This window comes from Dromiciops gliroides, chromosome 4, assembly GCF_019393635.1.
Source record: "Dromiciops gliroides isolate mDroGli1 chromosome 4, mDroGli1.pri, whole genome shotgun sequence".
NCBI classification, from domain to species: Eukaryota; Metazoa; Chordata; class Mammalia; order Microbiotheria; family Microbiotheriidae; genus Dromiciops; species Dromiciops gliroides.
In genome coordinates this window covers 311,264,089-311,281,771 of record NC_057864.1, presented here as the reverse complement: position 1 = coordinate 311,281,771, position 17,683 = coordinate 311,264,089, and the positions used below count along the sequence as shown (strand labels likewise).

The 17,683-nt window shown below is 37.8% G+C and overlaps 1 protein-coding gene across 1 annotated transcript; it reads left to right on the top strand.

Moving 5' to 3' along the window:
* Positions 1-15,883: 15,883 nt before the first annotated feature.
* GJB7 (gap junction protein beta 7) lies at positions 15,884-16,681 on the top strand. Its single transcript, XM_044003446.1, has one exon. The coding sequence runs from the start codon at positions 15,884-15,886 to the stop codon at positions 16,679-16,681; it is 798 nt and encodes a 265-aa protein (XP_043859381.1).
* The last annotated feature ends 1,002 nt before the right edge of the window (positions 16,682-17,683 follow it).

The following is a 17,683-nucleotide window of genomic DNA, read 5'->3' as shown; positions in this document are numbered from 1 at the left end:
CCAGGAATGGGTAATGGCATGAGGGAGCCCCCCTCCCCAACAAAATGTGTTACAGTATATGTATGGCTAAGGGAGGTGGGAGAGAAGAATAAGATGGTCTGGGTACAGTGAAGGATTCTGGGTAGAGAACAGTGAACAATTGACTTGGATAGGTAAGGGCCTTGAATATCAAGATAAAACTCTGGGATATTATCTGACCAGAAATAAGAAATCACTATAAATTCCTGAGCAGGAAATGATATGATGAAAGCAGTATTTTAGGAAGATGATCTGGAAATAGAATAGAGGATAAATTAGAGTAGGGATATAGTAGAAACAAGATCATCAATCAAGAAATAATTGTAGAAAATCAGACAAGTGGTGTTATGGGTCTATACCAGAATAATAGCAGTGGAACTGTAGAAGGGAAGAATCTAAGAAACATTTTCAAGGGAAAAATAACAGATTTTTTTTCAAATGATGGAATAGAGGGGATGAGAAGAAAGCCTCAACAGTAACTGGCTTTTTGAGTTGAAGAGATGAATAGTGAGCCAGGGGAGGTAATCACTAAACAATAAGCATTTATTAGGTGCTTACTACACACAATACACAAAAAGGCAAAAAAGCAGTTTCTACTCTTGAAGGAAGCCAGGAACACTAAGGAGTGGCAGTGAGGAGGGAGAGCATTGCAGGTATGGCAGATAGTAGCATAGATAGATTTCAGAATCATCAGCATAGACATGGTTATTAAATTCATGGGAGCCAATGAGATCACTAAGAGACGCAGTATAGAGGGAAAAGAAAAGGGCCCAGGATCAAAACCTGAGGGACACCTATGATTAGTGTGATCTGACAAGCCCATTTTTTGGATTTTCTCCTAGCCACTGAGTGGTCATCTTCCCCCCCCCCCCTTTTTTTTTCCAGGGCAATGAGGGTTAAGTGACATGCCCAGGGTCACACAGCTAGTAAGTGTCAAGTGTCTTGTAATGATTGGAATGATGCCACCTGTTGGAGACTTACTGTAGAAAAACTCCGCCATGAGGAGAAGGTCTCTGAGGGCAAACCATGTGGTCAAGGTCCTTAGCGTCAGGAAGTGAAGTTTGCTCATGGGTACTGTCTGTCAAGGCTACCAGCCAATCAACTTGAGGAGCCTTCCATTTCTGGGAGGGGGACATGAAGTAGGAAGCAGACACTGGCGGAGGGGTTCTGTCTCTTTTTGGTTCCTGACCTCGCCATGGTGGGTCGGATGATAGGGTCTCTTAGAAATAGTTAGATTTTTACCTTTCTCTCTGATCCTAATGCTCTTTAATAAATACTTAAACATTTAAATGCTCTTGCTAAAGTTTATAATTTATTGGCGACCACTCATTAGGTTTTAGATAGTTTAGCTAGAATTTTAGCCCTTACAGTCTGAGGTCAGCTTTGAATTCAGGTCCTCCTGAATCCAGGGCTGGTGCTTTATCCACTGCCCCACCTAGCTGCCCCCAATTAGTATGATCTGGAGGAAGATCCAGCAAAGGAGACAGAGAAGGAATAGTCAGATAGGTAGGAGGTAAATCAGGAGAAAGTGGTGTCCAGAAAAGCCTAGAAAGAAGAAACTATTAAGGAGAGAGTGATTAAAAGTGTCAAAGGCTATAGAGAGGTTAAGGAGAATGAGGATGGAGAAAAGTCCATTGGATTTGACACTAAGAAATCACTGGTAACGTTGGAGAGAGTTGGTTTCAATGAAGGTTAAGAAGAAAGTGAAAGGAGAGAAAGTGGAGGCACCTCTTGTAAACTGCCTTTTCAAGGAGTTTTGCTACAAAGGACAGAAGAGATATAGGATGATAGTGAGGTGGAAGGATCAAGTTAGGATTATCATCATCATTGCCACCATCACCATCATCATTTTATTGTTGTTGTTATTACATCAGAGTCCAAACTCCTCATTTTACAGATAAGTAAATGGAGGCCCAAAGACATGAAATGACTAGCTTAAGATTGCACAAGAAGTAAGTGGCAGAGTCAGGATTCAAAATCAGGTCCTCTGACTCCAAATCCAATGTAAGTTCGCCTGAGGTTTGGGTAAGTCTGGCTCTGAGTATCTCAGGAATTTTTAGTGCCCAGGGTGGTTGGTGGTAGCCACAAATATACTTTACTTTTATAATATACTTTACAAGGGTGTTGTTGAATGTTAGTGTCATGGCATGGCTACTGACCTGAGCAGGATGTTTCAATCAATAAGTCAGTAGTCATTTATTAAGTACTTACTGTATGCCAGGTGGTCAACTAGATAGAGTTCTGGACTTGGAGTCAGAAAGACTTATCTTCAAATATATTCAAATCATATAATCAAATATAAATTTGCTTTAATTCAGAGTACAGTAGGTAGATACCTCTGATAAGAAAATTTTTCTTCATACTGAGGTGACATTTGCTTCATTTTTCTTCTAACCATTGGTTTGGAGCTATAAAGAATAAATTTAATCCTTCTTTCATATGACAGCCCCTCAAATATTTGAGGATGGCAATCATTTCCCCTTTAAGTCTTCCTTCAAAAGTGAACTCAGAGAAAACAAAATATACATCTGTATTTTTTTAGTATAACTATATATATATATGTATATGTATTTTATATATGCATAGACACAAAAATCTAACAAATATGTAACAGGCATATGTATATATATATATTTATACCTTTTTTTTTTATAAAAACCTTTGTTAATTTAGAAATTTATGTACTTCTAAGAAAAGGAATTGCTAACTGCACTGAGGAAAGGAAGATGATCCATCTATACAGGTAAGTTTCCTAGAGGTGATGGGATTGGTGGTAATGGACTGTATTTCTAGAATTTGTATCTGATTGGCCTAAAAGATCCAAACTTTGTTCAATTCCCAAGGTTTAATGATAAGTTCTACCTACCATGAAAAACAGTGGGAAAAGCTGTAAATTCTGTATCTATTTTACTACTTGACTTCATCATGGATAGGTAATTGAGTCAATGATGCTTCATTAAATTTAAAGATTTTTGCTGGACTTTTTTCATGTAGGCCAATGAGTTAGAAAAATTTGATATACCTTCCAAAATAATTGATAATAGTGGGGACCTTTGGGGTTGGGCTTTAAGAAATAACTTCATTAATTATATCTTCTGTTTGCATCTCTCACTAAAGCTAAAATCTTGTTGAAATTAACTGCTGCTTCTTCAATGAGAGGAGAAACTCACTGAGAAAATTAGATCCTTAGATTTGGTAAGTGGAACCTCCTTTTAAAAATCCAAAGGGTTCTCCAGAAGTTCCAAAGAAGCAGAAAAATGAATGAGAAAGTAGATCCCATGAGGAAAAATCAAAGTTGGGATTCTTGTAGTCAAGGATAAGAAAACTGAGTGATGACTTTGTCTATGGGAAAATGAATAGCTGTTATGACCAACCCTTCTCTGTTGTCATAGGAAGAAAATTGGCAAAAATGCCCCAAATTGAAACAAAACATTTAGCTTTTTTGGGGGGTGGGGCAATGAGGATAAATGACTTGCCCAGGGTCACACAGGTAGTAAGTGTCAAGTGCCTGAGGCCAAATTTGAACTCAGGTCCTCCTCAATCCAGGGCTGGTGCTTTATCCACTGTGCCACCTAGTCTCTCCCAAAATGTTTAGCTTTTTTAAAAAAGGAAGAAGATTCAAGCAGGAAAAGAGATTTACTAGTCCACAGAGTGAGGGAGGCTACTGATAATTGCTGAAAAATCTTTTAAAAAGGACAGTATATTATTATTACATTATTAGTAAATTAGTAAATTATTAGTTTTTGATGGCTTGGGTACAACTCTGACTCACATGATTTCAAATTCAAAAAACATTTATCAAGTACCTACTATGGTATGAGTATTGTGATAGGTACTGGAAAAGATGTAACATTTAGCTAAAACATGGTTCTTGCCCTCATTGAATTCACAGTCTATTAGGGGAACGTAATACATTCTCATACTTTTATATGTCAATAGATCTGTGATTTCACTCATCTAGTGGCGCAAACAGTAGCCTGTTTGTTGTGGTTCTCCTATTGTTACTGATGAGAAGAAAACATCATGAAGTCTAACTGATACCTTTTGTTTCAGATCTATTTGCACTTTTTGGAGGACATACTGAAATTCAGTATAATTTAATTCCACAAACATTTATTAAGGACTTTTTTCAAGGTGTTTGAATTCTATTTGTGATAATAAAATACACACATAAAAATATAAACAATATGCCAAATAAACAGAAAATAATTTCAGGCTGAGGAAAGACTAATAACTGGGGAGAATTAGCAAAGATCTGTTGTAGGAGATAGCAGCTGAAGGGAGATTTGATAGAAGCAAGTAGTTCCAAGAGCTGGAAAAGAGGAGCAGGAGCATTTCAGTTGTGGGGAAGGGAGAAGATAAGCTGGGGCAGAGGCCAAGAGAGTTGGAGATAAATGCCAAATAAAAAGAAGCTTTAGGATTGAATTAGGCTGGTGGCTCTTTATAAGAACACAGGGAAGGGAGCAGATGTGAGAGATGATGCACAGGTATAATCTATAAGACTTGGCAAGTTGTTTTAGATATGGGGTTGTGATGAGTAAGAGTGGTAACTGGGGATAACTGTGGAGAGAGACTGTGAACTTGTGTGATTTTCAGAATGGAGCCCTCTGACAAAAATACGAAACAGTTGAGTTATAGGGAGAAAGTAACAATGCTGAATAAGACATGTTAAGTGTTTCTCAATATATCATACTAGGTCCTGAGGAGAACCATGTACCAACTGGAGTAACCAAGAAAGGAATTAATTGAATTAGTGGGGTTAAGTGTACAGTTAGAGGATGAGTGGGAATTCAACAGGAAAAATAACAGAGGGGGCATGTAACGCCTTGGGTATAGAAGACAGGCACTTTGAGCACAAGTACAGAAGACACAGTTGTAGGGCATTTTAAAGGGACAATAACTGGTTCAGGTTGGTTTGAATAGAATCCATGGAAGGGAACACTGTAAGAGAAGGCAGGAAAGTTAGTCATGAAAGACTGTGAAGTGCCTTCAATGACAGGCTAAGGTGATATAGTAATCAGAGAGCTGTTTGTGGGCCCAGGAGACCTGATTTCAAATTCTAGCTTATACCAGCTATATGGTAATGGACACGCCTCAACCTCTCTTGAGCCTAAGATTCTTCATCTTTAAAATGGGAATATACTAAATATAAACTACCTTATAGGGTTGTTGGAAGGAATGTACTTTATAAACCTCAAAAGACCATCTATATGTTAGTTAAAATTAAATTTTCTTAGATAGGCAATAGGGATCCATTGAAGGATTTTGAATAGAGGAGTGGTCTAACTAAATCAAGGCATAATATAGTAGTGGAGGACAGGTTGGAAGAGGTGGAGTGGAAAAAGCCTGGTAGGCAGCTATTTTAATAATTTTCTAGTTCTATGATTCAACCCTATTCAATACATAGCTTCCCTATTATTTGTTTTTCCTCAAGGGGGGAAAACAGTGGAGACAATTACTCTTTTCTCTTCCCTAAAAAGTTTGATAAGGTTCTTTCTTCTGTTTTGTAACATGATATAGATTTCCTCCTGTGTAACATGGACACATGCCAGGTACCATATGGGAAACATAATACTTTTTGTTTCTTTTTGGAAATTCATTTAAATTATTCATACAGATATTAACCTTTCTGGAAGACTTAAGAAACTTTTTTATTTAATACATTTTTGTTTATGTGTTCTGATACCAAGAGCAACTTCTCTTTGAATGGAACATTGTGTACACTTGTCTTCATTCTCTGTTAAAGTATACATTACTCGGGGCAGGTACGTGGCGCAGTGGATAGAGTATGGGCCTTGGAGTCAGGAGGACCTGAGTCCTCATCCTGCCTCACACACTTGACATTTACTAGCTGTGTGACCCTGGGCAAGTCACTTGACCCCAATTGCCTCACCAAAACAAAACAAAACAAAAACAAACAAAAAAGATACGTTAACTCTTTGTATATTTGCCCTGGGTCCTAGGGTCTGGGCTTGTTACATTTTGCGTGTTATTTTTGATACTTCATGACAGGTGCCTTCTAGTACATTACCCAATTGTCCTTAATTCTCTGTTGTCAAAAAGTCACTCCAACTTAGAACAGATCCTATGTCCTCTTATTGGTTTGAAGACTAAGGGAAAAATGAAAATGTGATCACAAATCAATTCCACTCATTTTCTGAACCAGGGTGAAATTGAAGGCCTTTGTCATGAATTCCTTCACCTCCCATCTTCTACATGTCAAAATTTCTCTATATCCTTCAACATCCTCTTTTTGCTCCTGTTTCAGAGAAGATGTGGCTGACTTCTGCCATTGACTTCATTCCTTCCATGACTTTGTTCCATGGATATGGGGCTGATGAGTAAGAGTATAACATCTCTCATCTGTAAATCCTTCCTCTCTAGTGGTTTTTTTTTCATATGCCTACAATAATGCTCAGGTCTCCCTTTTGCTGAAAAGAACTTTCCCTTGACCCTTTTCATCCTTTAAAACTATTGTATTTTTCTATTACTTCAACTTCCATCTACTCACTCCTCAGACTCCTACTATCTGGCTTTCAAGGCTAGCACTCTATTGAAACATCTCTCTCCACAGGCCAACCACTCTTCAAATCCCATTTTTTGCATTGTCATTATGAATTTAAGAAACCTAACATATATAAACATTCTATGTGCAAAAAAATATGAAAGAGGTTTGTTTATGAAACTATGACATTGTATCAGTTTATCTCTATATGGATATATATGTGGCATTATGTATGTGTATATGTTTGTGTATACACACACACATTACAATTTGACACAGTAGTAACAAAAATTGCTTGTGTCCCCTTCTAAACTTCCTTTTACTCTTCCATGTATCTAAATTTTTCTTTTAAAAAATTCCATTATCAAATTTCCCTGTTTTTGCATCATTCTTCTTGTCTCCAGGTTCAGGTTGATAAATTCAGCATTATGCTTATTCACATATTCTTCATCCACCAACTCTATGTATTTTTTTTTTTTTGCGGGGCAATGAGGGTTAAGTGACTTGCCCAGGGGGTAACACAACTAGTAGTGTCAGTGTCTGAGGCCAGATTTGAACTCAGGTCCTCCTGAATCCAGGGCTGGTGCTTGTATTCCCTGTGCCACCTAGCTGCCCCCAATTCTATGTCTTTTTACAGGCTGTCTTACATGCCTGAAATGTTTTCCTTTTTTACTTCTACCTCCTGGCTTCTCTCAGACTCTGTATCCCCATAATTAAGTCCCTCTCTGAAATTACCTCCCACCTATCAATATAGATTTTTTGTGTATTTAGTTGCTTGTATGTTTCTTCTCCTATTAAAAATATGAGATCAGGGTAGGGACCATATTTTTGTCTTTTGTTGTATGCTCAGAATTGAGCACAGGTGCATGGCACATAATCGGTGTTTAATGCATGCTTGTTGACTTTACATTCTTGCCCTATGTATGTTCAATTATCAAATTTTGTTGTTTGTAACTCTATAGCAACTCTTAAATATGATTTCTCTCTACTCACATGGCCAATATTGTGGTTCATTACCTTAGGTTAAGATATTCATCTCATCTTGTCTAGATGATTAGGAAGCTAGTAGCACACTAGATAGTGCACTAATCTTAGAGTCAGGGAGACCTGAGTTCAAATCCAGTCTCAGACACTAGCTGTATGATCCTGAGCAAGTCACTTAAGTCTTTGCATCAGCTTCTGTAACTGTACATAAAATGGGGATCATAACAGCATTTATTTCCCAGGGTTATTGTATCAAAACATTTAGCATAGTGCAAGGTACATAATAGGTACTGAATAAGTCCGTCCTTCCTTCCTTCTTCTTAACTGTTCCTTCTGATCCTAGCATCTTCTATCCCCAATCTTTCCTTCTCAGAGCTACCAATATAATGTTCTTCGTACTGAAGTCTGATTATAGTACTTCCTATTTAAAAATCTATAGAGGAGGGGCAGCTAGGTTGGTGCGTAGATAAAGCACTGGCCCTGGGATTCAGGAGTACCTGAGTTCAAAGTCCCAGCTCAGACACTTGACACTAGCTGTGTGACCCTAGAGAAGTCACTTAACCCCCATTGCCCCACAAAAACAAAACAAAACAAAACAAATAAATCTATAGAGAGGGCAGCTAGGTGGCACAGTAGTAGAGCACTAGCCCTGGATTTAGGAGGACTTGAAGTTCAAATCTGGCCTCAGACACTTGACACTCACTAGCTGTGTGACTCTGGGCAAGTCACTTAACCCTCATTGCTCCGCAAAAAAAAAAAAAAAAAATCTATAGGGGTTCCCGACTGGACATACAATAAAATATGTACTTGAAAACAAGACTGATGACATAAGTGCATGACAAGTCTTGCTAAAAATAATGCCATGCCCAGCATTAAAAGTCATTTGTGGAGGGGTGGAGCCAAGATGGCAGAGAGAAGCCAGCAAGTTGCCTGAACTCTCCTTTGATTCCCTTCAAAAAGAATGTTGAAAATCAAGCCTCTAGATGGATTCTGAAATCACAGAACCTACAAAAGACACAATCATCCAACCTGAGATAATTCAGAAGACTTCAGGAAAGGTCACTTGGGTAAAAAGGAAGGCTCAGCACACCTCAGTGAAGCACAGGGTGGAGGGGGGTTGGGGCAAGTCAGCAGGAAGCTCTAGGGCCACAGCTGAGCAATTGAGGCCCACTGATCCGTGGCTAAGTAAGCTGGTGGCGCAGGCAGGCCAGTGGTGAGATCCACCAGCACCAGCTGAGAGGGCAGGCTGCCAGCTAGAGGGCTACCCACAGGACAGATGTGACCAGGCCTGGCCATCCCAGGTGGGAGCAAGTGCAGGGAGCAAGCCCAGGGCAGTGAGAAATCCACAAGCCATAGAGGCCTCAGTGTAGAAATCCAGTGACACAGCCCCTATACCCCAGCACAAGAAGCTTGAAACAGGAACCCTGGTGCCCCAGGAGCAGACCTCAACTTAAAAAAAATGCTGCAATATGAGTCAGAAACAAAATAGAATTCTTACCATTGAGAGCTTCTATGTCAACAGGGAAGAGCTAACACAAACTCAGATGAAGACAATACTCTCAAATTGCCTACATGTGAAGTTTCAAGAGGGAGAGATGAATTGGTCTCAAGACCAAAAAGCCGTCTTGAAGAACTCAAAAAGGATTTAAAAAAAATAAATTGAGATAGGTAGAAGAAAAAATGGGGAGAAAAATGAAAGCAACACAAAGAAAATTATGAAAAAAGAATCAGCAGCTTGGAAAAGGAGCATAAAGCCTGACTGAAGAGAATATTCCTTAAAAAATTCATTTGCCAAATGGAAAAAGGAGTACATAATCTAACCGAAGAAAACAATGCCTTAAAAATTCTAATTGGACAGCTGGAAGCTAATGACTCCATGAGACACCAAAAAATCAGTCAAAACGGAATCTAAAGATGAAAAAAATAGAAGAAAATGTGAATATCTCTTGGAAAGACAAACTGACATGGAAAATAGATCCAGGAGAGATAATTTGAGAATTATTGGACTGCCTGAAAGCCTGATCAGAAAAGAGTCTAGACACCATATTCCAGGAAATTATCAAGGAGAATCAGAGGATAAAATTGTCATTGAAAGAATCCACTGAGCACCTCCTGAAAGAGACCCCAAAAGGAAAACTCCAAGGAAATATTGTAGCCAAATTCCAGAATTATCAGGTGAAAGGAAAAAACACCCCAAGCAGCCAGAAAGAAGCAATTTAAATATCATGGAGCAACAGTCAGGATTGCTCAGGACCTGGTAGGCTTCAACATTAAAAGATCTCAAGGCATGGAATATGATATTCCGAAAGGCAAAGGGCTTGGAGTTGCAGCCAAGAATCTAGTAACCAGAAAAACTGATCATTTTCTTTCAGAGGGAAAAGATGGACATTCAATGAAATGGAGACTTTCAAGATTTCCTGATGAAAAGACCAGAAACTAAATAGCAAATTTGATCTTACATACAAGACTCAAGAGAAGTTAAAAAGGTAAATTGGGGAAAAAATGTATTCAATAAGGTTAAACTGTTTACATCTCTAAATGGGAAAATAACTTATAACTCTTGAGAACTGTATATGTATTTTGGGCAGACAGAAGGATTATACACAGAAGGTATAAATATAAGTTGTCTTTGATTGTGATGATATAAAGAAAAACAAGGGGTTAAAATGGGAGTTTATGGGGAGAAGAGGAAGGGGGAGGTGGAATGGGGTGAATTACATCATATGAAGAGGTGCAAAAAAACTATTACAATGGAGGGAAAGAAGGGAGGACTGAGCATTGTTTCAACCTTTCATCAGATTTGGTTCAAAGAGGGAATAACATGTACGTTCATTTGGATAAAGAAATTTAGCTTATTCTTTAGGGAAATAAAAGGGTAAGGGGAAAAGGGGGACATTGATAGGAGGGAGGGCAGAAGCAGGGGAAAAAGGGTAAAGAAAAGGGAGGGTGGTGATAAAAAGGGAGAGCAGATTGGGGGAGGCAGGGGTAAGAAGCAAAATATTGGTGAGGACGGATAGGGGTGAAAGAAGGGGGGAAAAGTACAGAGGGGAATAGACAGTTATTTCATATTTACTAGAAATGTTAGCTTTAGAAATCAGAGAAGAAAAGGGAATTAAAGGAATTAGAATAGGCAAGGAGGAAACAAAACTATCACTCTTTACAGATGATATGATTGGTATACTAGAGAATCCTAGAGAATCAACTAAAAAATTACTTGAAACATGAACAACTTTAGCAAAAGTAGTAGGATATAAAATAATCCACATAAATCATCAGCATTTCTACACATGACAACAAAGTCCGCAGCAACTGTATAGAGAAATTTCATTTAAAGTAAGGTTAGAGGGGGGCCGGCCGAGGTGGGCCGCAGGTGGATAAAGTCACCGGCCCTGGATTCAGGAGTACCTGAGTTCAAATCTGGCCTCAGACACTTGACACTTACTAGCTGTGTGACCCTCGGCAAGTCACTTAACTCCTATTGCCCCGCAAAAAAAAAAAAATAAAGTAAGGTTAGACAATATAAAATACTTGGGAGTCTACTTGTCAAGACAGACCCAGGAACTCTATGAACACAATTATAAAACACTCTTCACACAAATCAAATCAGATCTAAATAATTGGGAAAATATCAGTTGCTCACGGATAGGCCGAGCTAATATAATAAAAATGACAATTCTACCTAAATTAATTTACCTATTCAGTGCCATACTAATCAGACTACCTAAAAATTATTTTATAGAGCTAGAAAAAATAATAACAAAATTCATCTGGAAAAACAAAAGGTCAAGAATATCAAAGGAACTAATGAAAAAAATGCACAGGAAGGTGGGCTAGCTGTACCAAATCTGAAGCTTTCCTATAAAGCAGCAGTCATCAAAACTATTTGATACTGGCTAAGAAAAAGAGTGGATGATCAATGGAATATGTTAGGCACAGGAGACACAGTAGTCAATGACTTTAGCCATGTACTGTTTGATAAACCCAAACAGTCCAGCTTCTGGGATAGGAACGGAGTATTTGACAAAAAGTGCTGGGAAAACTGGAAGATAGTATCTTACACCTTATACTAAAATAAGGTCAAAATGGGTACATGATTTAGACATAAAAGGTGATAACATAGGTAAATTAGGAGAGGGAGGAATAATTTACCTCTCAGATCTTTGGAAAGGAGAATAGTTTATGACCAAACAAGAGATAGAGAATATTATGAAATGCATAATGGATGATTTTGATTACATTAAATTAAAAAGGTTTTGCACAAACAGAAGCAATGCATCCAAAATTAGAAGGGAGACATAAAACTGGGAAACAATTTTTATAGCCAGTATTTCTGATAAAGCCCTCATTTTAAAAATATATTGGGAACTAAATAAATAATAAATAAAAAATATATTGGGAACTAAATAAAATTCATAAGAATCCAAATTGATAAATGGTCAAAGGATATGAACAGGCAATTTTCTGATGAAGAAATCAAAGCTATCTATTGTCATATGAAAAAATGCTCTAAATCACTATTGATTAGAGAAATGCAAACTAAAACAACTCTGAGAGGCCGCTAGGTGGCACAGTGGATAAAGCACTGGCCCTGGATTCAGGAGGACCTGAGCTCAAATCTGGATTCAGACACTTGACAAGTGACCCTGGGCAAGTCACTTAACCCTCATTGCCCTGCAAAAAGACAAAAAAACACAAACAAACAAACAAAAACCAACTCTGAGGTACCACCTGACACCTATCAGATTGGCTAATATGACAAAAAAGGAAAATAATAAATGTTGGAGAAGTTGTGGAAAAATTGTGACACCATGGAATTGTTGGTGGAGCTGTGAACTGATCCAACCATTCTGGAGAGCAATTTGGAACTATGCCCAAAGGCCTATAAAGCTGTGCATACCCTTTGACCCAGCAATACTACTATTAGGTCTTTCCCCCAAAGAGATCATAAAAAAGGAAAAGGACCCACATGTACAAAAATATTTATAGCTGCTCTTTTTGTGGTGGCAAGGAATTGGAAATTGAGTGGTTGCCCATAAATTGGGGAATGGATGAACAAGTTGTATATGAATGTAATGGAATACTATTGTGCTCTAAGAAACCATGAGCAGGCAGATTTCAGAGAAACCTGGAAGGACTTACATGAACTGATGATGTGTGAGATGAGCGGAACCAGGAGAACACTGTACACAGTATCAACACCTTTATGTGTTGATCAACTGTGATAGACTTGATTCTCCTCAGCAATACAATGGTCCAAGATAGTTCCAAAGGACTCATGATGGAAAATGTTCTCCAAATCCAGAAAAAAAGAACTGTGAAATCTAGATGCCGATTGAACCATACTATTTCTATTGTTGTTTTCTTTTTTGAGGTTTTTCCTTTTTGCTCTGATTCTTCTCTCATAACATGAATAATGCAGAAATGTTTAATGTGATTGTACATATATAACCTATATCAGATTACTTGCTGTCTTGGGGAGAGGGGAGGGAGGGAGAAAAATTTGAAACTAAGAATCTTATAAAAACAAATTTTGAAAACTATCTCTACATGTAACTGGAAAATAAAAAAATATTTATATGGAAAAATGTCATTTGTATTCTGTCTCCAACCAATGTTTCTATCTTTATTTTACATTCCTCCTTTATATACTCTATGTTCCACTCAACATGGACTACTAGTTATCTCCTAAACTCAATATGCCATCTTTCACTTACATGCATTCCTATACACTGTGGTTCCATGCTCTTTTTCCTCATTTATAACTACTGAATCCTTTTCTTTCTTCAAATCCTTCTTTTTGTAGAGAATACACATAAGAGGAGACTGGTAAAGTTCTTTTGAAATCCTCTTGTGTCTCCTAAACGAAATACGAGATTCTCTAGGCAAGTTTTAGGCCTTCTTGACAAGGTTAACAGGGGTAAGATTTTCATTCAGACACTGATGATCTCACTAATGTGATGTGGCCTTACTTTATTTTGGGTACCATTTGGTCCACTGACATCACCTTAAAGATAACTTACACATGTCCAGTTCATACAACTGGGTTTATGAACTTGAATTTGCCCTTCAAAAAAAACGTTTGTAGGGCAAGAGACAGATGAAGTTAGAATCAAAAATAAAATGCAGCACAAAAAGATGGTTGCATACTGATTATAGTTAACTGAAGGAGCCATGTGGCCCCTTCTGGAAACTATATACATCAGAACACCATGTAGCCAGGGAGAGAACACATGGTCTCAGAGTGGCGGCAATAGTAGGTATAGGGATGTAAGCCAGCAGCAGTGGAGTACCAGTGTAAGAATGATGGAGGTGTTATAGAACAAACACAAGTTGAAACCAAGGAACAGCAAGAGACAGAGGTGTAACATAAAAGAAAAAACTGAACTTTGCTTGTGACCAGTTACATAAGTAGTGTGGACTGGGACATGGATATGGGAAAGGGATCTGGTACTCTCCTTCTGAGGGAGCCTCAAAAGTAGTACTAATTTGTGAGAACTGTATATAGTTCCCTGGAGAAGGTGGCAGTCAGAGGAAGGAGGTTTCTTGATTCTTTAAGAATCTTCACTTCTTTCTCCTTATTGGTAGAGTCATACACCTTTATGTTTATGTTCTATATTCATGTAAGATTGTAAACTATTTGAGGGGAAGTAATATTTTTTTTCACCTCATATCCATAGTGCCTATTTCAGTACATTGCCCACAGTAGGTGTTTAATAAAATTTGTTGAATTTATTATTATTATTGTTTTGTTTTTTACCATATAAGTAATTTTATATAAAAAAGACTCAAGTAAAAAAAAAGAAAATGCAAAATAGCATGCTTCAGTCTGTGTTCAATGAATATCAGTTCTTTATCTGGTGGATAGTATGCTTTATCATTAGTCCTTTGGGATTGTCTTGGATCATTGTTATTCCTGAGAGTAGTTAAATCATTTGCAATTGCTCATAGAACAATAATGTTGTCACTGTGCACAACATTCTCCTGGTTCTGCTCACTTCACTAAACATAAGTTCATATAAGTCTTTCCAGTTTTTTCTGAAATTATCCTGCTTGTCATTTCTTATAGCACAATAATGTTCCATTACAATTGAATTTATTATTAAAGTATGGAATTCAAGTACCGAATTAGAAAAGACAAAAGTTTGGCTTCAATGGCTATAGAAATAAGTCATCTTTCACAGCCATAAACTGTACTCCTAGTTCTGGCTAGATGTGTTGCAGATACATTGTTGTTGATCATAGTTGTGGAATGAGGGGTAAAGTAGTAATATTGGGGTAGCATACTACCTGAGAGTATGGGAATTAATCTAGGCAATACTATCATCACCGAATAGAAAGAAACACTTAAAATAGATGTATATAACCATATTATTTTATAGTTTCCAGATGCTAAAGTGTTCACAACAAATTTATGGTACACATTATTATATTGTTAAATATAAAAATTCATATAAATACATTTTAAAATGTAAAATATTGGGGCAGCTAGGTGGTGCAGTGGATAGAGCACTGACCCTGGATTCAGGAGGACCTGAGTTCAAATCTAGCCTCAGACACTTAACACTTACTGGCTGTGTGACTCTGGGCAAGTCACTTAACCCCAATTGCCTCACAAAAAAGTAAAATAGTGTGCCAATTTCTAAGTAATAACCAGTTTTAAATACTCAAAATGATTTTTAAAAATAACTCTATAGTTCTCAGTACTGCTGAATCTCTATGGCTTCTGAGCAGCCAGACTAGTATTTTAAAGGACACAGAAGTTTGAGGTTAAGAATATGCAATTAGAAGGTAATCAGAATCACTTTATTTCCATGTGCATAGTACCTCCTTCTTTAGAGACAGTAATTAAAAAGGATTTTTACTTATTGCTGCAATAAAAACCACTTTGAAACGTCTGTCCCTGCTGTGTGGAGCTGTTGGTGTGGATGGATGCAGAAGGTGGCTCACTCACACCTTGCTTTCCCTTTTTCAAATGCCACTTGTTCCCTTAATCCCTATTCCTAAGAGACTTTGACTTTGTAGCATTCATCGCTTGAGATGTGTCCCATGTCCAAGCACTGTATTTTGTAGGTGGGCAAGTGTGATTAAAAATCAGACCTTTGAAAGGGGGGGTTTCTGGGGTAGCTCCCATTTGATTCCCAGGAGGATTTCCATGCTTTCTTTAGTATTTACTACCAGTCTAACTGCCATATTCTTTGATGCAAGTCAGGACATCTATTACTTTCTAAAAGTTCTATAAAAAAGAATAATCTCTCCATATCCAAAGATGGATAATGACAGAAGTTAGGATTTTATTCCACAGCTTTTATTCAATAAAAAAGTATACTAATTAATTTGCTTTCTTTCACAGAAGTCTTGCCTTTTTGATCAAAAGCCATGAGTTGGATGTTCCTCAGAGACCTCCTAAGTGGAGTAAATAAATATTCAACTGGAATTGGTCGAATCTGGCTGGCTGTTGTCTTTATATTCCGTTTGCTGGTCTACATGGTAGCTGCAGAACATGTTTGGAAAGACGAAGAGAAGGAGTTTCAATGCAACATTAGGCAGCCTGGTTGTGAAAACGTCTGTTTTGACTACTTCTTCCCCATCTCCCAGGTTAGGCTTTGGGCCTTGCAACTGATCATGGTCTCCACCCCTTCTCTTCTGGTTGCTTTGCATGTGGCTTACCGTGAAGGCCGGGAAAAAAGGCACAATAAGAAATTTTACATTAGTCCAGGTAGCATGGATGGGGGGTTGTGGTGTACTTACATCATCAGCCTTGTTTTCAAAACTGGATTTGAAATTGGCTTTCTGGTTTTGTTTTACAAGTTGTATGATGGATTTAGCATTCCCCACCTTGTAAAATGTGATGTAAGGCCTTGCCCCAACACTGTGGACTGCTTCATCTCCAAGCCCACTGAGAAGAAAATCTTCCTTTACTTCTTGTTAGTCACATCATGTCTGTGCATTGTGTTGAATATCATTGAGCTAGGCTATTTGGTTTTCAAGAGTTTTGTGAAGTACTGTCTTCAACGGTATTTTCAAAATTTCAAATCCTCAGCTTGTAAGTGTCACAACCTTGACTATGTTACATGCAATGAGATTGATGTCCCCAACCTGCTCCAGAAGCACAATTCTGACTGTTCCAGAAGCATCCCTCAAAAATTTGAAGGAAGTGGTTTGCAAGAAGAGTAAAAGAAAAAAAGAATTACAGGATGCTCACAAGCAGGATTTAAATTGGGCTGCAACCCAGAGTATCTCAGAATAGGTGCTTTTATTTGGTGACATAAGAAGAAAAAAGAATATGTAAAGTGCATCTTTAGTTGTGAATGTAGTAATTGTATTGCTGTTTTTGTTCATTCTTATTTAGCTACACATAAGCAATGCTTAATTTTTCCCCAAGTAATCTGAAGAAATTGGAGGCAAATGTGGTATACTTTTAATTTCAAATTTTAGTAAGTATAGTGATCATGATTGTTACAATGCCTTGCACATTAGTAGGTAATCAAACACTCTTTAATGGGAGAAGGGTCATTATAATCTCTAAGCCATAAATTAAGGTTTAGCAACTTTTTCAAAGTAGATTGCCAGGTTTACATTTATTTACTTCTGCACTGTTTAAGGGAAGTTAGGTCAAAAAAAGCCACATGGAAAGACAACCAAATCTGGCCCAACCAAACCATTTGGGAAAAGTGAGTGACATCCACAATATAGGCAATCATAGACCCAAGGTAAGAACACAAGGGTTGGGAGGAATCACAAGTCCTTATCAGCAAATAAAGTATTCCATTAGCTGGAACAGAAGAAAGAAGTATTCAGAGAAAAGTGAACAAGGGGGAGGAAAGGAACATTGGATATGGGTGATGAAAATTCTCCAAAGACAAACTTTGCCTACTTTACAAGTTTTTCTAGGATCTTTTTTAACCCTGGTGACTGGGCTATTACAATTTTTTTGTTGTTGGCAGGGCAATGAGAGTTGAGTGACTTGCCCAGGGTCACACAGCTATTAAGTGTCAAGTGTCTGAGGCTGGATTTGAACCCAGGTCCTCCTGAATCCAGGGCCTTTATCCACTGTGCCACCTCACTTAGACTGGTTAAATTGTAGACAAACTAGGAAGCACAGTTAATTTGTTGGTCTTGTTTATATAAGGTAATTTACACAGCAATTAATAATCCATCATAGTTTAATGTAGAGTT

Bases quoted from the DNA above. Each gene is read 5' to 3' on its own strand.
- GJB7 (XM_044003446.1), top strand. From the start codon at position 15,884: ATGAGTTGGATGTTCCTCAGAGACCTCCTAAGTGGAGTAAATAAATAT.